The sequence below is a fragment of the Eretmochelys imbricata genome, chromosome 20, assembly GCF_965152235.1.
Source record: "Eretmochelys imbricata isolate rEreImb1 chromosome 20, rEreImb1.hap1, whole genome shotgun sequence".
Classification (NCBI taxonomy): domain Eukaryota; kingdom Metazoa; phylum Chordata; order Testudines; family Cheloniidae; genus Eretmochelys; species Eretmochelys imbricata.
In genome coordinates this window covers 1,057,724-1,078,996 of record NC_135591.1, presented here as the reverse complement: position 1 = coordinate 1,078,996, position 21,273 = coordinate 1,057,724, and the positions used below count along the sequence as shown (strand labels likewise).

The 21,273-nt window shown below is 47.2% G+C and overlaps 1 protein-coding gene across 1 annotated transcript in view; it reads right to left on the bottom strand.

Annotated features, from left to right (window-relative positions):
• Window positions 1-8,586: 8,586 nt before the first annotated feature.
• ACVR1B (activin A receptor type 1B) overlaps window positions 8,587-21,273 on the bottom strand; it is a 28,367-nt gene continuing 15,680 nt past the window's right edge. The window contains exons 2-9 of the mRNA XM_077838428.1: window positions 20,508-20,747; window positions 18,551-18,799; window positions 16,376-16,606; window positions 15,412-15,579; window positions 14,549-14,705; window positions 13,409-13,533; window positions 12,602-12,732; window positions 8,587-11,781 (exon numbers count right to left, since the gene is read on the bottom strand). Of these exons, the coding sequence (XP_077694554.1) occupies window positions 11,656-11,781; window positions 12,602-12,732; window positions 13,409-13,533; window positions 14,549-14,705; window positions 15,412-15,579; window positions 16,376-16,606; window positions 18,551-18,799; window positions 20,508-20,747 (1,427 nt within the window). The 3' untranslated portion in view covers window positions 8,587-11,655. The remainder of the gene's footprint in view (window positions 11,782-12,601; window positions 12,733-13,408; window positions 13,534-14,548; window positions 14,706-15,411; window positions 15,580-16,375; window positions 16,607-18,550; window positions 18,800-20,507; window positions 20,748-21,273) is intronic.

Below are 21,273 nucleotides of genomic sequence, written 5' to 3'. Positions count from 1 at the left end.
GCTGAGCACCCCGCTGCTCTTCCTGCTTCCCCAGCACTAGTCTCAGTGGTCACTGTTTCCTCTCCCACCTGTGCACGGGCTGTGCAGTGCGGAGAGTGGGTAGAACCAGCCGTGTTATCAAAGCCAATCTGGGATCAGACGTGGGAACACCCTTTGCATTTCTGTGGTGCCTTTCATTCCCAGGGCTCAGCAGACATTCACTACGTAGGCCTTACCACATAGAGTCATAGAATCAGAGAATATCAGGGTTGGAAGGGACCTCAGGAGGTCATCTAGTCCAACCCCCTGCTCAAAAGCAGGACCAATCCCCAATTAAATCATCCCAGCCAGGGCTTTGTCAAGCCTGACCTTAAAAACTTCTAAGGAAGGAGATTCCACCACCTCCCTAGGCAACACATTCCAGTGTTTCACCACCCTCCTAGTGAAAAAGTTTTTCCTAATATCCAACCTAAACCTCCCCCACTGCAACTTGACACCATTGCTCCTTGTCCTGTCCTCTTCCACCACTGAGAATAGTCTAGAACCATCCTCTCTGGAACCACCTCTCAGGTAGTTGAAAGCAGCTATCAAATCCCCCCTCACTCTTCTCTTCTGCAGACTAAACAATCCCAGTTCCCTCAGCCTCTCCTCATAAGTCATGTGTTCCAGGCCCCTAATCATTTTTGTTGCCCTTCGCTGGACTCTTTCCAGTTTATCCACATCCTTCTTGTAGTGTGGGGCCCAAAACTGGACACAGTACTCCAGATGAGGCCTCACCAATGTCGAATAGAGGGGGACGATCACGTCCCTTGATCTGCTGGCAATGCCCCTACTTATACATCCCAAAATGCCATTGGCCTTCTTGGCAACAAGGGCACACTGCTGACTCATATCCAGCTTCTCGTCCACTGTCACCCCTAGGCCCTTTTCCGCAGAACTGCTGCCTAGCCATTCAGTCCCTAGTCTGTAGCTGTGCATTGGGTTCTTCCGTCTTAAGTGCAGGACCCTGCACTTATCCTTATTGAACCTCATCAGATTTCTTTTGGCCCAATCCTCCGATTTGTCTAGGTCCCTCTGTATCCTATCCCTGCCCTCCAGCGTATCTACCACTCCTCCCAGTTTAGTATCATCCGTAAATTTGCTGAGAGTGCAATCCACACCATCCTCCAGATCGTTTATGAAGATATTGAACAAAACCGGCCCCAGGACCGACCCCTGGGGCACTCCACTTGACACCGGCTGCCAACTAGACATGGAGCCATTGATCACTACCCATTGAGCCCGACAATCTAGCCAACTTTCTACCCACCTTATAGTGCATTCATCCAACCCATACTTCTTTAACTTGCTGACAAGAATACTATGGGAGACCGTGTCAAAAGCTTTGCCCGTTCACCACGAGTTTTCAAAGATAATGGCCAATGGCTCTGCAATCACAGCCGCCAGTTCCTTTAGCACTCTCGGATGCAACTCGTCCAGCCCCATGGACTTGTGCACGTCCAGCTTTTCTAAATAGTCCCTAACCACCTCTTTCTCCACAGAGGGCTGGCCATCTATTCCCCATGTTGTGATGCCCAGCGCAGCAGTCTGGGAGCTGACCTTGTTAGTGAAGACAGAGGCAAAAAAAGCATTGAGTACATTAGCTTTTTCCACATCTTCTGTCACTAGGTTGCCTCCCTCATTCATTAAGGGGCCCACACTTTCCTTGGCTTTCTTCTTGTTGCCAACATACCTGAAGAAACCCTTCTTGATACTCTTAACATCTCTCGCTAGCTGTAGCTCCAGGTGTGATTTGGCCCTCCTAATTTCATTCCTACATGCCCGAGCAATATTTTTATACTCTTTCCTGGTCATATGTCCACCTTCCACTTCTTGTAAGCTTTTTTTTTATGTTTAAGATCCACTAGGATTTCACCGTTAAGCCAAGCTGGTCGCCTGCCATATTTACTATTCTTTCGACACATCGGGATGGTTTGTCCCTGTAACCTCAACAGGGATTCCTTGAAATACAGCCAGCTCTCCTGGACTCCTTTCCCCTTCATGTTAGTCCCCCAGGGGATCCTACCCATCCGTTCCCTGGGGGAGTCGAAGTCTGCTTTCCTGAAGTCCAGGGTCCGTATCCTGCTGCTTACCTTTCTTCCCTTTGTCAGGATCCTGAACTCAACCAACTCATGGTCACTGCCTCCCAGATTCCCATCCACTTTAGCTTCCCCTACTAATTCTTCCCGGTTTGTGAGCAGCAGGTCAAGAAGAGCTCTGCCCCTAGTTGGTTCCTCCAGCACTTGCACCAGCAAATTGTCCCCTACCCTTTCCAAAAACTTCCTGGATTGTGTGTGCACTGCTGTATTGCTCTCCCAGCAGATATCAGGGTGACTGAAGTCTCCCATGAGAAGCAGGGCTTGCGATCTAGTAACTTCCGTGAGTTGCCGGAAGAAAGCCTCGTCCACCTCATCCCCCTGGTCCGGTGGTCTATAGCAGACTCCCACCACGACATCACTCTTGTTGCTCACACTTCTAAACTTAATCCAGAGACTCTCAGGTTTTTCTGCAGTTTTGTACCGGAGCTCTGAGCAGTCATACTGCTCCCTTACATACAGTGCAACTCTCCCACCTTTTCTGCCCTGCCTGTCCTTCCTGAACCGTTTATACCCATCCATGACAGTGCTCCAGTCATATGAGTTATCCCACCAAGTCTCTGTTATTCCAATCACGTCATAATTCCTTGACATCACCAGGACCTCCAGTTCTCCCTGCTTGTTTCCAAGGCTTTGTGCATTCGTATATAAGCACTTGAGATAACCTGCTGATCGCCCCTCTTTCTCAGTATGAGGAAGGAGCCCTCCCCTCACAGACATTCCTGCCTGTGCTTCCTCCCGGTATCCCGCTTTCCCACTTACCTCAGGGCTTTGGTCTCCTTCCCCCGGTGAACCTAGGAGCAGGCCAGGGCTAGATTCATAAAGCCTCCTGCCAGACTTACGCTGTGCTTTTCAGCCAAGCAGCCCAAGGACCTTCCCAACATGGGTATCCCCTCTCCACAGAGAGAAGGGGACTTGCTGAAGGTCAAACAGCAAGTCAGGGCAGCGGAACCAAGATCTAACTCCCAGTCTTTAGCACCATGCACTGGCCATGCTGCCTGGTATCTCCCCTACCCCACTTCCTGCAGCGCTGGCTGCTGCTCAGAGGTTCCCCAGCTTCGTACTGACCCAGGCCTAGCCTGCCTGGCTGCCTATCCTGTCACTGAGAGTCACTTCCCCTCACTGTGTCCCCATTTCCCCATCTGTAGAACGATACCTTTGCCATACAGCCCTTCTGAGACATCACCGATCGATCGTGGTAAAGTGCTTTGAGATCCTTGGGTGAAATAGGCGGCAGAAGGGAAAATACATATTTACTGCCGGCCCACTGGTGAGCTCCCTCCAGGACAGAAGAGCCTCCATCGGAACGCAGGGTCCACACACAACAGGAGCTGAAGCTGCAGCTCTGGCTTCCTTTGGCTGGAGTCAATTTCTCTGCAGGCGTGTGTTGCCCTCTGTTGTCCATCTTGCTCAATTGCAAAAGTGGTTTCCTGCCCAGTAAGTCGTGTCTATGTATTTACACCTCCCCGCCTTGAGTTTGTGAGCACCCCAAAACGCGTCCAAGAGCAGCCTTGTTACGTGATGTGAAGAAGGAATTGGGAAGAAGCTACAGACCCTAAATTACCAAACTTTCTGGATTCCTCCTTCCCCTGTAGATGAGCCTAAAACACTGAGGTTTTACATGCGTTGCATGGCTGATTATGGCTTTGTATAGCACCTTGCAGGCCCTACTGAACCAGGGAATAATGGGGAGCAGAGTGGCTTGTGCAGCCACTTGCAGTCTGGACACCTGGATTCTGGTTCTGGATCTCTATGGTTGTTGTTTCTAGCACTGTCCCCAGTGCACTAGAAGCTGTACAAACAGAACTCATGGTCCCTGCCCCAGCAGCCTTACAAACGCCTTGATCCTGAAGCTGACCCCAGGGAGAATTCTGAGGACTTCAGTGGGGCTACACATGAGTACAGGAGCTCACCCCTATGAGGCAGCTATGGGATTGCAAGATGTATCTCTGACACCCTCTGTGCAAATCATGTAAACATTCTAGTCCTCCCCCATCTGCAGGAGTGGGGAGAATCCAGGAGTAGGGAGGCTGGCAGGTAAGGGATTCCCCCTGGAGGATTTAGCCAAATCTAGGCAAACCTGCTAGCAATCCCCATGCTTACAAGCTCACCCCAGGATGAAATTCAATAAAGACAAGTGCAAAGTACTTCACTGTGGAAGGAAAAATCAAATGCACACCTACAGAATGGGGAATAACGGGCCAGGTGGAAGTGCTGCTGGAAAGGATCTGGGGTAACAGTGGATCACAAGTTGAATGTGTGTCAATGTGACGCAGCTGTGAAAAAGGCTAATAGTCTGGGGTGTATTAACAGGAGTGTCATATCTAAGCCACGGGAGGTAATCACCCCACTCTACTTAGAACTGGTTAGGCCTCGGCTGGAGGACTGTGTCCAGTTCTGGATGCCTCACTTTAGGAAAGATGTGGACAAATTGTAGAGCATTGGAGGAGAGCAACGGAAATATAACAGGTTTAGAAAACCTGACCTATGAGGAAAGCTTAGAAAAAAGACACTAAAGGGGGATATGATCAATGTCCATAAAATCACAAATGGTGTGGAGAAAGTTAATAAGGAAGTGTTATTTACCCCCTCACATAACACATGAACCAGGGGTTACACAGTAATATAAATAGGCAGCTAGTTTAAGACAAACATAGGAAGTTCATCTTCACACAACACACAGTCAACCTGTGGAACTCATTGCCAGGGGATGTTGTGAAGGATAAGTTCTTGGAGGCTAGGTCCATCACTAGCTGTTGGCTGAGATGGTCAGGGACACAGCCCCATGTTCTGGGTGTTCCTAAACCAGAAGGTGGAACTGGACAACAGGAGATGGATCACTCGCCAAATTGCCCTGTTTTGTTCAGTCCCTCTGAAGTACTTGACATTAGCCACTGTCAGAAGACAAGACACTGGGCTAGATGGACCATTGATCTGACCCAGTCTGGCTGCTCTTATGAAAGATTAACAAAACTAGGCATGTTTAGTCTTCAGAGAAGAAGACTTGGGGGGAGACCAGATAACAGTCTTCAAAAACGTTAAGGGCTTTTACAAAGACGATTGGGACCAATTGCTCTCCATGTCCATTGGAGGTAGGATGAGAAGTAATGGGCTTAATCTGCAGCAAGGGAGATTTAGGTTAGATATTAGGGGAAACTCTAACTCTAAGAGTAGTTAAGCTCTGGAATAGGCCTACAAGGGAGGTTGGAGGTTTTTAAGGACAGGCTGGACAAGCGCCTATCAGGGCTGGTCTAGGTTTACTTGGTCCTGCCCCAGTGCAAGGGGCTGGACTTGATGACTTCTCAAGGTTCTGACGTTTCCATGACTCTCTGATTCTATGCTTACAGTCCAGCTAGTGCTGCCCCGGTTTTGACAGTAGCATAGACAGGACCTAAAACCAACTGCTTTTCTGCAACAGGGCCTGGCCCGAAACACCTTCAAGAAAATATTTCCACTGTGTGTGTGGATTGGATCCAGCAGCTGGCTTTAATTTTTAGCAAGGAATGAACTGATGCACTGTTAGCTGCAGAACATTTCTCAGTGAGAATGAACTCAAAAGCCAAGTGTCTGGGGGCAGATGGCTGGCAGCTGAGGGAGATTTCACAACAGCTTGACTTCCAGGAACTTCTTCTGGAATGATGCAAGTTATGGAGAGTTCCCTCCTTTTGCTGGGTTTGTTCTTGGAATTGCCATTTTAGGAGGGGTTGGCAGGGATCCGCTCCTCACCCTCCCAGTACTGAACAGAAACAGCTGTTCCCAGAGGGGGTCAAACCTCTCACAAGTTCATGGGGAAATATCAAAAAGCATCATCCCTGGAGACTGGGGAGAGACCAGCCGGGTTAGAGTCAACAAGCAGTGGCACTCAAGCCCCAGTTCCAAACACACCTGGACTTGGGGGCAGTTTGGAGCCAGATCCGAACACAGGGCATGAACCCCTCCCGCAGGAGAAGTGGTCATCGCACAAATACCAGGGCAGGTTGCCAACACCTTGAGCTTCCAGAGCATCTTCAAGCGTGGGATCTCGAAGCACTTTTAACAGGGCCGAACGAAGGCCTCGTTTACACAAAGTTGTGTCATTGTAATTAGGCTGGCACAACCACCTTAGCGTGGATGCAGCTGGGTCAATATACAGGCATCCTACATACTGGGATAGCTTATTCCCCTTCCCATGCGGGAAGAGCCATACGGGTATAAATGTGCCCATGCAAGGGGGATTGTGCTGCTTTAACTAAACAGGCACCATCCGTGTGCACCGACAATGCCCTAAGCTTAGCCAACAGAAGGCAGAGACTAGGAGAAGTGTCTGTCCAAGGGGGTTGCACAGATTAATTACATCAGTGGGTGGACAAAGCCTCACATGTCCCTTTGGAGGGGAGTTGGTTTAAGACATTTATCTGCTACCCAAAGGCATCTTTTTAGTGTTTCCGGCTGTTACCCCGCAGCCACGCTGCAGCATCCTTTGTACCTCTCTAGAGGAGGCTGCAGTCAGAGTGACAAAACCAACCCCAGGTCATCTCTGCTCTCGTCGATAATACGCCGCGCAGAAGCTTGTAAGAGGCTTGTAAAAAGCTCAGGAGTTGATCTTATGGTTAGAAAATGAGGCTTAAGAGGACGTGAGATCAGCACAGGACAAGGCCAAGATCTCACCTTGATCAAAAAACCTCAAGGTAATAAAAAGATCCTGCATCACTTTGGGTTTAGGAATTGTTAAAATCGTTGTAGATTAAGTTGATAAAAGCACCCAAGACCCTGTGTCTGCTAGTGAAACACGAAGGAAGGCATGGGAGAGGAGGAAGGGTGGTATGGATTAAAAGCCGAGAATGGGTCAGTACCCCTGCTTGCCATGTACTCGCTTCCGTGAGAGACACTCTGTACGGCCTTGAATAAGTCACTTCAGCCCGAGCCTCCGTTTCAGCCCCTGCATGACGGGAACAGGCCAAGCCCCTCCAACACCTCAGGGGTAGGGTTAATTCAATTTGCAGATCCACCAACAGGCGGCAGCAGAAGCCCTTAGCCTCAACAGGCCATTTAATCCACGGCGGACGCTTGCAGCTTAGACGCTTCAGCCCCCAGTGCGGAAAAGCTAGGGTAAGTTTTCAGTACGGAGGCACTCAGAGGTCAAAGCATTTACAGAGAGAGTCCCAGCTGTGCCATCCACTACGCTTGCCTAGGCTAGGCCAAGAGGTATTTTTAAAAAGTGTGGTAGCCAGCGAAGGTCAATAAAGCTGTGGTTTCACTACGAAAAACAGGGTTTAACTACTGTGAAGCTAACCTGGTAACTGGTGTTAAAATCCTAGTGTAGTTTTAAGACATTCTTAATTGGCCACACAGCTCTCCAGCTCAGGCTTCACTGGGAAAGACGGTGAAGCCTCTGCTACCCCGGTCCCTTGCTGTAAAAAGCATAGGAGCCAAGGCATTGCATTTTTAATAGTCTAGGCCAGTGGTCCCCAAACTTCTCAGAAAGGTGACTCACCCACCGCTGTGTCTTTTCTGCAACCCTCCCGGGGTTCAAATTTGTGGGTGTGGGCCCAAAACCATAGGCCAGCATCCTTCCCCTCCATCATCCTGTATCTTCCATTCCAGCACCGCAACCCTAATCCCAGCCTGGTGCAGAGGGGAAGCATGCCCTGGATGGGAAGGAGGACAGGGGACTGGAGAGCAAGCCTGCCCTGCACTCACCCCACAGCTCCCATCCCACAGGGCTGCACCTGACGCCCCCCCTCCAGGAAATGTGACCTGGTGCACATGATCACAGCCCCACCCCTTGGTGGCAGAGGTGGCCAGTCCAAACCGGAGTGGCACTGTCTCACGGTGCCTAGTCCCACTGTTTCAGTGTGAGTGGGGTGGACCCCTCTGGCCATGGGCCTGCTGTGGAGGGGAGATACCAGGTCACAACCCCATTGTGACCCAATGTTTGGGAAAGGCCAAGCAAGGTAAAGTCAAGGTGCATTGCCCGAGGGGGAAATACGGCTGATGTAGACTCTAGCAGGTGCATGACTCGTGTGTGTCACTGGCTTCAGGCTAGCAGACCTGGGTTCAATCCCCAAAGCTGACAAGCCATGCAGACGGATCATGTGACGCACACAGGAAAAAAAAACAAAACACTAGATCACACTTAGCTATTTGAGTTGACAGTAGGAAGAGCCCAGGGTCATTCCAGGTGAGCTCCTGGGGATCAAGGCAGGGCCACCGTGTACCATACAGGTTCTAGGATCCTGCCTGTTTTAAGTGTCCCCCAGCATTGGCGCTTTCCCATTTGACCTTCGAGGCTGCTTCGCAGTCTGAGATCTCCCCTCCCCTGCTATTTACTCTAGTTTATTTTTCCAACTACCATCCCATTACCGCTGGTTACTCCTCCTCCACTCCCTTTCTGCTCCTTGTTTATAGACAGCTACACCCACGGGCCAGGGCTAACCCTTTGCAGGTTACACACAGCAAACTGGGTTTGAGAGAAAGAGTCCAACCGTCTGTGTGAATAAAACAACTTTAATAATGTACAGCAGAAATTGGACAGCTTGTTCTTATATTAAACACAAGATTTCCTATATTACAATGTATTTACATTTGCATACTGAAGAGGTAAAGTGTCTAAGTGACTATTTTACAGTCCTTTTCTAATAAAATATACATGGAAAGGGGGCAGAGAAGTACCCAGAAAGATCTGTTCTGAAGCCAGAGTACCATCCATTCATCTTGTGTCAGAGACTAGAGGCACAAGCTTTGACCTGAAACCCCTCCCTAGTTTGATGCCATTGATCAACCTGAAATACCTCCCCTGGTTGAACCAAATGCCTGATCCCAACCGTTTAGTTACTGTATGCTGTTAAGACAGCTGGTCTGTTTCTCTTCAGACAAGACTGCATTTCAGTGCTGGGCAAAGTGATTCCTAGATTTGCTACAAGTCAGCTAAGTAAGGTTTGCACACCACTCTGGCACATTTGCATGAAAAGTGCTGTGTAAATGCTACATTGTTATTCCCATTTCAGAGGGTCCAGTGAGGGTTTGACCGCTCTTATCCGTACCTATGAACTGAGTGTTTCAAAATCCTTATCACAAGGTGATGCCATCCCCTTCCACCCCACCCCTTCTAGACAGTCAGTCCAGTAAAACTCTGGCATGTGCTGTTTGGTATGGTATTGAGGCAGGTACGTGTGTCTACTGTTGGGGGGTGGTGGAGCGGATCAACCAAGGAATTAAATTGCTGAATTAGTGTCATAAAGAAAGTCTTTGGACTGCTAATGGAACAGGAGACCTTGTGCTCTGAAGGAGAATTTTCTTAATGCTCATGGGAAGACCAGATGGCAACCCCTACTTATCAGTGTGATGGGCCTCTCTGTGGCAGTTTATTTCAGTAGCGCAGACCCTCCCCAGCCCCTGCACAAGTCTCATTCGAAAGGTCCTGCTACAGTAGCTGAAGAGTCTTGTAGGTATTTTTAAGGCACACACCACCTTGGTTTCTCAATGCAGAAGAAGGGTTCAGTAAGTAACGAGTCACATTGGAGATGCAGTAATTTCTGGCTGAGAAATAATCAGAACAAATCAGAAGGGGAAGCTGTACATTGACCAACCCTGTATGCTGCCCCAGGAACCCAGGGTCTAAGATGCAGACCGCTGCAGATAGGGAGGCAGCTCTGTCCTGCCTGTCATTTAAAAGCAATGGGAGAATGCAAAATGGCTCCAAACACAATGCAAAAGACTCCTCATTTGACAGATATAAATCACAGATGGGATGGGGGCCTGAGGGAAGAGAGACAGACAGTGAGAACAGAAGGTCCATTAAACCTGCGAGCCAGAGAAGAGATGAAAGCTCACCTTACAGAGCAGGCTCAAGGTTCGAGTAGAAAGTTCCAGTGTAAATTCAGCTGTGTGCATTTGGATTTTTTTTTTTTCCTTTTTTGCAGTGATTTCTTTACAAACAAAGAGGTTGAGAGGTAATTATAGATTGTTTCTCTTCTCTTATAAAAATTAACAATATTAAAAAAAGTTAAAATCCAGACCCTCCCAATCAAATAAAAAATAATCAAATGCACTCCAGTTAAAAGTTATGGCTTCAGAGTTACATAGCACAGATAACACCCTAACCATCACTCAACTCAGCCTTCCAATGTTGCCTTTAATGCTGCATTCGGTTCAGATACAGGACTCAGCCCTGGGCTATTTCTAACATTCACTAGGCAACAGTCAAATCAATTCTACTTCACCCTGATTGGTTATTCAATTAAAATAAGTTTCATGCAGTTACCCCCTCCCTACCCCACCCAAAAAGTTATACACAGCTGCTTCCAGAATAGTAGATATTTATACATGTATATTTAAAAGATGGACACGTATTTCCAATCCCAGTCACCAATGGTCAGATCCTGCAGTGTGCCGAGTGCTCCTTGAGAGGTGCTGTGCACAATTGTTTCCATGGACACTGAGCTCTTCACAGATCAGACCTTAAACGCTTGGCTCCAAGTTCTAGAGTGTTCCTGCCAAAGCCCTTTGAGAGATCCAAGGGTTATGTTCCTAAGAGGCTGATGTCCCTGTGGCCTGGGGTCCCCTCCACCCAGGGGTAGTGTCAGCTCCAATCTCAGACACGCTTCTTGTCTCCTTTGCATCCCTCCTGCAGACGGCTCCTCCGGCAAGGCAACCTTTCCATTCCGCCACACATTACAAACCAGGGTTTTCAAAACAAAAGCTTAAATTTCAGGGACAAAAAATCAGTACCCTGCTTTAAAAAGGAGAGGGATGGCAGTGAGGCAACTTGACAAAGTTCCTGCTCTGGGAGAAAGGATCTGGCTGTAAGTAGCCTAGTCACGCTAGATAATGCTCACTACTGGACAGGCAAGGCACCAGCACGCGTAGCTCAGAAGAGGACACTTTAGATTTGCACATGCACAGAGAAACACGAACAGGAATGTGCCAACCTACAAGCAGATACTCTGCACGTCTAAGGGGGACTGAACAGGCACAGGGCACACATGGCTTTGCACATGCACACACTGTTGCACACACTGTTGCACACACTAGCAGCCAGTCTGGCTTTTTGTATTTTTCAAGCTCAAAAGAAGGAGAACTGGTTTTATGAAGCCGAAGCCTCTTCTGTGTGTCTCTGCCAGTCCCTGGAAAACCTGCAGGTCTGGCAACATAACCATCCCTTTCCCTCCCCACTCCCAGGCCCTGAACGCTTCCCAACGAACGCTCCCTTTCCCTCCCCACTCCCAGGCCCTGAACGCTTCCCAGCGAACGCGCCATATTCACTGGACTACACAGGGATTTCCATCAAAGAAAAGTTATGGTCACAGCAAGGTCCATCCGCACAAATCCCTCTCAAGTCTCCACGCTGTCAAGAGGTGGTTATAAAAGGTTTCTGTTTGTTTCATACCCAAACCAGGAAGAGAACATTTCTTTTAATAGGCTCTGTCCTCCCTGGCTAGCAGCCCATAGGTCACATGGTCTGGTCGGTAGCAGTAGGTTGGGTAGAAACACGAGGTAGGCCTCAATCCCCTCGACTATCATGGCAGCTTTTGGGCAGCTTCCTCATGCTGCGACTTGTGGGCTAGATCTTCACATCTTCCTGGATGCTGAGCTGCGAGAGCGTTTTCTTAATGCGGAGGGCCGTTAGGCGAGCTGCACCATTTGCATACCAGCACTCACGCATCATCTTGCCCATCACTCGTAACGCCTAGCAAGGAAACGGAGAGAAAAGTCAGCCCTGTCCCTTTCAGGGAGTTCAGTTCCTTCTGTTAACACACCAAATCAAAGCTTTAAAGTGAATCCAAAGCTCGTGGAAGGTGCTGGCGTATCTGTGCCATGACTGAAGCCCTCTGCTTCTCCCCAGAATAGGAAGAGGAGGCGAGAGAGTGTCTTCATGGGCCATCTGATTCTCAGCCATTCCACCAACATGGGAATGCATTACTGTCGGTTTTTGTAAGGACATGGACCATTAGGAACTGCACGGAGACCCAGTTGTTTCACCCCATCTGCATAATGTGACAGCAAGGTTGTTCTGAGCATTCGTGAACATTTGTATAGCGCTCTGAAAAAGTCAAGCATTAAGAGGTAGATGTTTCACAGCCCCAGAGCAGTTACAAGGTAACAAAGTTCACTCACTATTATGAACGTGGAATTATTAACCACTCAGATTTCCATCATATGCAACGTGGATGGCGCACAATGGACTTGAAACAGACTTGCTATCCAAGCTCTGGGAGCACACATCTGGCCTTCTCCACCGAGCGGAGTGCAAGAGTGATCACCTACTCTCTAGCCTCAGATTGCATCCTCTCCACGTTCACTTTCCCACTGGACTTCCCCATACTGATTCTGTCCATGGACCCCAAACCTGCCTTGGAGGGACCAGTCACTCCTGGCTGGAGTAGGGAAATCCAGCCTCCATGCTTACTAAATCTGGAACTCAGTGTCCAGGACTGAATCTAATCTTTACCTATTCAGTGGATAGTGCATTTCCTTTAGGCTCAAAGGAAGATTATGACATATCTTACCTCATAACTCTGCCACCAGTTAGGGATGTTGGGGCGCAACTTCTGATCACACACCACCTTCCGCATCTCCTCAATGGAGGGGTCGGAGGGCACAAGGTCATAGTATGGGAGTTGATATTCTTCATGGATACCTAAGCATGGGAAGGGAAAAGGTCATTCACAGAGAACTGAAATCACTACCACTCTCACCAGAGCTACAATACCCCCGGCCTGGATGACATGACTTATAAAAGTGAAGAGTCAGCAATTCAGGGAAGCAGAATGCAGTTAACTGGGATTAGGCCAGGGCCCTGGGGTGAGCACCTCCCCTCTCCTGGGAAAAGGGCCAAGATATGTTTACTGACCACAAGTGCTCAGGACTTAGTGGATACAAAAGATGGCACTTTCAACAACAGGATGCCCATCCCTGCCCCCATCCACTACTATATGCTAGGACACTGGCTCAGTACTGATTCATAGGAAAGTAACCTATGTCCTGAATCAGCAACATCACTTCCTGCTCTAAGGTTCGGCTAAAGAAATAGGTGTGCCACCAACAGCACACCCACCCATCACCTCTCACGTGCCTGGTTTACGAGCAGGCTTGAGTCTCTTCCCCACACTACCACCATCCTGTGGCCATACTCTTGGGTGACGCTGCATTTACCCCGTATCCTGGGTCACAGCCATCTCCACGACTGCCTGAAGGACAGGTTATTCTCTCCTAGCTCCAGGCCTCAGTTAAGTCAAAGACAAGGGTTGTGGGGTTTTTTTGGTTGGTTGGGGGTGTGGGGGGGCAGTGGGGAGAAGAAGCTGAAAACCTATTACCTCCTGAACTGCACCTACGAGCAATCTCCCAATAGACAAGGCCAAGGGCATAGATATCAGCACATTTAAATGAATCAAAATGCTTCATGTTAATAGTTTCATCCAAGACCTCAGGGGCCATGTATCTGCAACAAAGAAAAAACAATGTCATTTTCTTGTCAGAGGGACTCCCTGGAAGACCATCAATGATGAATTCTCCATGTTTATTGTATACAACATGGGTTACCAGATACAGTGCTTGGATGCTGCACAGAAGTTAAACAATGAAAATAAAAACAGAACCCAATGATGCGGACAGAAGCAGACACTGTTTTAAGAGAGCAAACAGGATAATCCAAAACAAAATACCAGAAAGAAAGAGGGGTGAAAGGAGGAGGCGGGAAGGGTCAGAGGTGCACTGAGCCAAAGATAGCAATGACCCCTGAGGCTTGGGTGGAGGCGAGGGAGCCTCACAGGCGAGTTGTTGGAAGCAGAGGCCATCTAGCCAACCTTAGCCTTGGAAGGACGTAAGTGGAGGGAATAGGAAGTAGGCTGTGACTGTTCAAGTACCTCAAACCTAGATTCATTCATAAATAAAAAAAGCCACTAAATATTCTCCTTCAGTACTCTGGAAACCCTGCCAATGCCTAAGATAGAAACTCTACCAATCCCCAGTAAGGCTCACACGTTTTCTATACCAGTGGTTCTCAACCTATTTATCATTGTGGGCTGCAGATTGAGAACCACAGCGCCTACCCCCCCGCTCCCCCACACAGTCCCCTACGTCCAGCTCCCCCCACCCAGAGACCCCTCCAGACAGCAGGGACCAGAGTCCCAACCGGTGGCCTAAAACCTGGGGGTGCTGCAGCATCCCCACAAACCCCTAGTTCCCAGTGCCTCCCCTCCCCACAAACCTGTCCAGAGACCCACTCTCCCACACCCTGATGCATTCACCAGCCCCCTGTTGGCAGGAGCGCTCCAGCAGGCTGCCAGATGCTGTCTCCCACTCAGCTATCCCTACCCCCTTTCAGACCAGAGCAGCAAATTTTGAATATATATTTTTAAAAAGCACACCACATGTGGCCTGAGAACTGCTGTTTTATACCCTATTTCTCATAGCACTGAACCTTGATCAGGAGTACAGCTGAGCCCGCTCCCTACCGTTTGGTTCCAACTCTTTGATTTGGCGCAATATCAATGGTATCGGTAACAGAATCATGCCGGACAGCCAGACCCAGGTCAGCAATGGCACACATGCCGTTCTTCTTCACCAGGATGTTCTTGGATTTCAAGTCCCTATGTGCAATCCCTGGTTTTCCTGATGGAGTAAAATAAGTCTCAATAGCAGATTTTCCTCTCTCACCTTAGTGGATCTGATCAGTGCAGATGAGCTGAACACAGAAAATGGAGGGACTGAGGCGGTCATCAAGTCCAGAGTGAATCTGAATCTTAACATCTCTATGCATAGTAGGATCTGCAGCCCTGTTCTTCCTCCAGTCTTATTTAAACTCTGTACCAGTGAAAGGTGCTAAAAACACTAAAGAGCTTCCATTTAACCTCCAAGTACTATTATTTAAACTGCAGCAGACCCACTGCACCAGCTGTCTCATCCACGCAGACATGATCCCTGCTCTGAAGAGTTTACAATCTGTTTTGCTCTGTCATTGCCTATGCTAATCTCTTCTGTACTCCCCATCCCAACCAGAGCCAGCTGAGAGAGAGAGAGAGAGAGAGAGAGAGACAGACAGACAGACACCCTCCCTCCCCCCACAGTCTAACAGGAGCTAGACTAAGACTAACTCATTTCAATGACTTTTGCTCAATACCAAACTGGCCTAGATTCAGTCCCCAGGTCCTTAAGGCACTTTTCCTCTTTCATTTTATGATTAAATTCCATCTCTCTCTCAGTACAAGGCACCCTGTGCATCATACAAGCCCCATATTTCTGTCTTCACCTTTCCTGCTTTAGTCTCTCCAAAGAATGTCTAGTTCATGTTTAGGATACTTTGCTAGCACTCTCTTACCCTGGGTCCCCACAATCTCCATGTGTAGGTGTGCCAATCCGCTGGCAGCAGACAGGGCCAGTTTAATCATTCCCTCAATGGTCACTGTGTATCTGTTGAGGTAATCAAACAGAGAGCCATGCTCATGGTAATCAGAGACAAGCCACAGCTGAGTCCAGGTCCCGTTATCTGTAGCAAGAGAAAAAGTGGAGAGAGCAGCATAACATCAGCACTTACGGGGCATTTTGTTTTTGAACAAACATAGGAAGAGCTGCCAGATTAGACTGCAGGTCAGCAACAAGTCCGAGCAGACAAGGGAAGAACTACAAGGCAAAAGTGTAACGATTGCTTATAGCACCTTAGCGCACTATATATAGTTAGTACATTTCCCAAGCAGCTTTTCACAGTATTGAAGCAGTGACAGGTAGCTTTGTACTACGAATGCTGCAATGTCTCTGCTAGTGACAGCGGCGATTTTATGGATTCTTCTCAGCAAGGCGAGTTCTGTGGATTAAGCCCATACTCAGGGACAAAGGAAATACTGCTAAGCATTTCAGTGCACAGGTCAGGCTGTACTCCATCCCTGTTTTAACTAAGTTAAATTATTAGAATTATTTTGATCTAGCAAATACTTCTATTAACTGAAAAATGTGAAGAACAGAACTGACCATGTTAAGAATGTTTTAATAAATAATTTAACTTACATTAAAACGGGAAGTCTCCTGACTGCTCATGCATTCGACTACTATGCAAGCTTCCTTCGTAAAAAGTTATGTCACACAGACAGCTTTAATAGTTTTTAATGATAGCTAGCTATGTTTATAATTTGGGGAAATGATCATAACACTTTACAAATATACGGATGGCTTTCTTTATTTCATTAAAAAAAAGACAGAAAAAAGTAGATCCTATAGTAGAACGTGGAACTCTGAGGAACCTACGGCCATTCGGACTTTGACGCTGAAGGTTGAGACAGCATTTTTACCTTTATTATCTGCAGCAATAAACCCCAAGATGTTCTCATGTCGCAACATGACAGTCTGGTATATTTCTGCTTCCCTAAACCAGGAGCGCTCTTCCCGTGAAGAGAAGATTTTCACGGCCACATCACCTCCACGCCACCTGCCACGCCACACCTCCCCAAAGCGGCCTTTTCCAATGATCTCCTGCAGGACAATGGTTCGAGCCACGGTTCGCTGGACAAAGAGTGGCAAACCTGTGGGCAAGAGATTGCAAGAAGAATTCAGACGAGGGACACTTGAGAGATGCTACAAGGTTTAGAACAGAACATCGAAAGGGTTGTCTTGGTTGGATTTGATTGTATTTAGCAGTCCAAATAAAAACCCAAGAGCCATCTCTCATTCCGCCAGGGATGGAAGCGCTTTGGCCCACAAATACAAGTTTTCACAACTAGAAAATTTCGCCTCCCTCTCTCAAGAACTGATTTGGGAACAGTGATCGGAAAAGAAGATCGTTCTCATCCTTGGCCCTTCTTCCAACATATGAATCTGATTGTTATTGTTCTCTCCCCATTGCCAGTCATTCACTGACCACTTCCAAACGCTTCTCTGTGGGCTCAGTTTTTATTCAGAACAAAATTCTGTGGACAATATTCTGGAGAACAATCCTGCCCCGTGTTCTGAAACCAGTTATTCTGACTGGACTCGAAGTACTATTCTATACAGGTTCTTCTGCTGCACTCATCAGTACATTATCTGAGCAATCACATGCATGTTGCACCATCTTTGTGAAAAGATGAGAAAATAACATTTCTAACCAAAGGTACCCTGAACCTGCTACAACAGGACCAACATGTAAGGTCTTTCAACAGTAGTGGCAGATCACCAAAACCACAAAAACAGCAACAAAATCAAATGGCTAGCTTTCTCTCGCCAAGGAAATCAGTAAGTCAACACACACTGATACAGACCTAAAAAAGTCTCAGTGGATTTAGACCACAAGAGTCCTGCAATTTCTTAACTGTTCCAAATCACTTTGGGCCAAGACCTGGCACACCATCTTGTGCTGTGATCCCCATCAGATCTTGTAAGCTGAGCAGAGTCAGTGCTCACAGAGAGAAAGTTCTCTAAGGAACATCGAGAGGCTATATGTAAGAAGTGGAGTTGGTTTGAAGACAGAGACAGCACTAAAATAAGCAATACCCCAGCATTTGTTAAGGGGCTATTACATTGATGTAGGTGCAGTCTTTTAGGTAAGACACAACGTTGGAGTCCTGACTAGCTCTGGTCATTAAAGATTCCACAGCACTTTGCATATGAGACACACAATTTAATGCTTATGTCCTGACCAAATGCCTACTTGGGTAAGTTACATTGCAGGGGCAATCTGTAGAGGCAGAATGTCGACTGGATATACAATTCATTTCTTGTCCCAACCTGTTGTACAGTGTTGTGTGCTATTAAACCACACAATTCCACCCCAGAGAGCATTCACGTTAAGTGCCCAGGAAGTTAACCTTGTGGGTAGTTCATTTACACATTTCTTCGGGATTCTTTGGGTTGAAGGGTGCTATATAAATGTAAAATCTATATACTAGTTTCCTAACTCTGATGCAATTTCTGTAGAGATACTGCCATTTCTCCATCAGCTTTGATGGAGCTAGTGTCATTTGAAAGCTGGTAACTTGTAGATGTGCAGTGAAGTTTGTTAAAAATTAAAAAATGGTACAGAACCAAACACCAATCACATGAACCAGATGCACTATATTCTGAGTCAAGGGAAGGTATCATAAATTCACAACAGAGAGCAGGGACAGCTATATCTGATGTTGCATTTACAGGTAGATGGAATTGTTTCCTGGGTATGATCTAGATTTTATATACTGAAATCCACAAACACTACTTTATGTAAATGCCAAATGACTCAGTGATGATAGAGTACAGTATCTCTTATGTATTCTACAGTTCCCATCCCCAAAGTATCCAAGTGCTGATATTGGGCCACTGGCTTCACTGTCTAATGTACAATTAGATTTAGAACAAACACCAGTGACCTATTACAACTCAGACTGTACGTAAGGAAGGATAGCCAATGGCCTTATATTAGAACATTGATACCACGGCGATGAGCACTTCAGAATACAGGATTCCATTACAATTACATGCCATTTATTATTTCCAAAGCAACAGCAGCTTAGTACCTGAGCCAGAGCCAGAAGTGGAGAGATCATAAACTAGATCTTGCAGAGTCTTATCCTTGGACAGACACATTTCACAAGAGGGATCTTCCATGTCCAACCGCTGACGATTGTGATAAACTCGTTGGTGGTGATGAAAGACGAAAACCACTACGATCATGACGACAAACAAAAGGAAGACAGGCCCTGCAATCACTGCTACTAACTCAACAGGGCCCCAGCTAGACTGAGGTTCGTTCTCTTTCACGTGACCTTTAGTGAGAGGAGGGAAAAACAACATTTTAAGCACAACCTGATTCCTTTATATATATATTCTCGAAACCGTGTAGGCAAGAGTCCCTAACCCCTTCTCTTACAGCCTGAACTACTTTAACTCGGTCTCAGAGCTTGTAAAGGACACTCCAAGCAGCAAAATTCACTAGCTATTCCAAAGTAGGAGAGGTAAACAGGCTGGGTAGGAACAACAGATAAGGAAGGTCATCACTTTTACTGCAGCTGCAAGAAACAGTTGATGACCCCAGTTGAGCGCTCAGTTTAGGGTTTATAATAGTGTATTTTAGGTCCTGAAGTGAGACTATCTTGGAACCAAAAACTATAACCAAACAATTTCAGAAGACCAATCTGTAATGCATCTTCCATCTAAGCCCAGAATACACCTTACATGAGGAACGGTAGCTTTGTTTATGGGGGGTCCCCTGCACCTCAACTTCCCTTTTATTCTTGCCCAGGAGGCTCCATCTTGGATTAACCTAGCTTTCTGCCCTAGGCCTGGATGTGTTGCTCCCTTTCAACACAGTCACTACTGCCTAATCAGCTAGATGATCACTTAAGCTCAATGCAAAGCATTCCTTCCCACCTTCCCCCAAAATAAATTGGTCACTGCCTTCACATAGCAATGTGGCTAAAGCAGTAAGTTGGCTACCATCAAAGCCAACTTTCTTAATAAAAATTATAGTGAAGGAGGAAGGAATTATCCCCCACATGTAACAGCCAATGAGTCTTTAGCTCAAATCCTTCACCAGTTGTTGATTCTAACCAGACAAAATAGAATTCCCCTCCTACCTTGATGGATGATGGTACCATTCTGCAACTCATGAGAACTCAGAGAAACTGCCCAGAATGAGGGAGATAAGCTGCATGTGCCTTCTCTGCCACAAGGGCTCTGGCTGAACAGGTGGTTGGGTTTAAGTGTGGGGTTGCCGAGCATTACAGGAGGTCAGATTAGACAATGTGGTGGTCCCTTCTGGCCTTGAACTCTGACAAGACAATTTTCTTCCAGCACCCTCATTCCAGGAGGGATCTGTTTCTGTTGCACTCACTCAGAGTTCAAACATCTCCCTCATTTTACTCTAAAGTGTAAAACCACACTCGGAGCTCATGACTGAAAGAGGAGTTTCAGTCCCTCAGGAAGCAATTCTATCGGATAAAGAGCAGACTGCAGTACCACTCAATGCCACAAGGGGGATCTCAGACTAGTCCCAGGGACTGCTCCTTATCCTCAGGCCATCCTGGGCCTAGAGCACTGGGCAGAGGCAGGACATCCGTGACTGAGTGGCAGCATGGAGAAAGAACCTAATTTTCAAAGGACTCTGTGGGGGACACTAGGGGCAATGCTGATGAGGTGGGAGACTTATGCTGTCTTGATCACGTCAAACATTTGAAGGTGGGTGAACCAAAGGGGAGATCAGAGAAAATCCAATTTAGAGGCTTCTTCTCACCCTACAAACTGAATGGTACAATTTGATATTTTGCCTATCAGAGGATCTTAAACTGCTTCACAACCCTCTGTGAAGTAGATCATCACTATTCCCTTTTTGCAGATGTGAAGGAATTGCCAATGTTCACAAAGCAAGTTAGTGGCAGAACTAGGAACAGGGTTCAGGAGTCCTGGTTCCCAACCCTGCTCTAACTATTAGACAATACCACATCTTCAATGAGATGACAGGATTTCTTTACTCACCACTGGGCACCGTTAGGTCAATTTCGTTGCAATAATCAGAATAGCAGCAATGTGTGTTACGCAGATCTTCTGAACTCAGGCAATAGAAGGGTTTTCCAGCAGGAATCAGCTCTGCTTTAGGGATGCAGGTCCGGATGTGGTGCTCAACTCCATCCAGGTTGGAGATGGAGACCATACAAGCCCCATCTGTTTTGCATGTGGAGTTTGCTTGATTGCAGTTGGAGCATGAACAGATCAAAGCTGCAGAAATCAGGACAGAGAAACCTCCTTGAAACCGACCAGAGCTGTGAGCAGGGAAACTCATCTACCATTGGGTAGGACACTGATTATTCTAAGTCTTTGCTGAGACAGAACTGGCTCTAAAAGGGACCAATAATATTTGCTGAATGTTTCAGACAAAGAGTAAGGAGCTAGGGAAGAGAAGGTTTGGGGTTTTTTTGGAAGGCAGTGGGGAATGTAGATTCCCCATCCCCCTCTAGGTCCATAACACAAAGAGCCACCCATGATAATCTAATCAACTTTCAGGCCATGCAATAGATAACATGCACTCAGCTACAGAAGACAGTTGCCACTGAACAACGCTGGAGTCTGCCAACGTGAACTAGGCCAGTCCAGCCCTCACCCCCTAATGAGGCACTTAAAAAAAAGGTAATAAATTATAAATGGTGCACAAAATCTGAAAGATGAGGGTCTTAGAGAGGAACTATCCTGCCAATTCCATTTCCTGACAAATATATTCAGAACGGCTGGGTCTCTGTCTTAATTG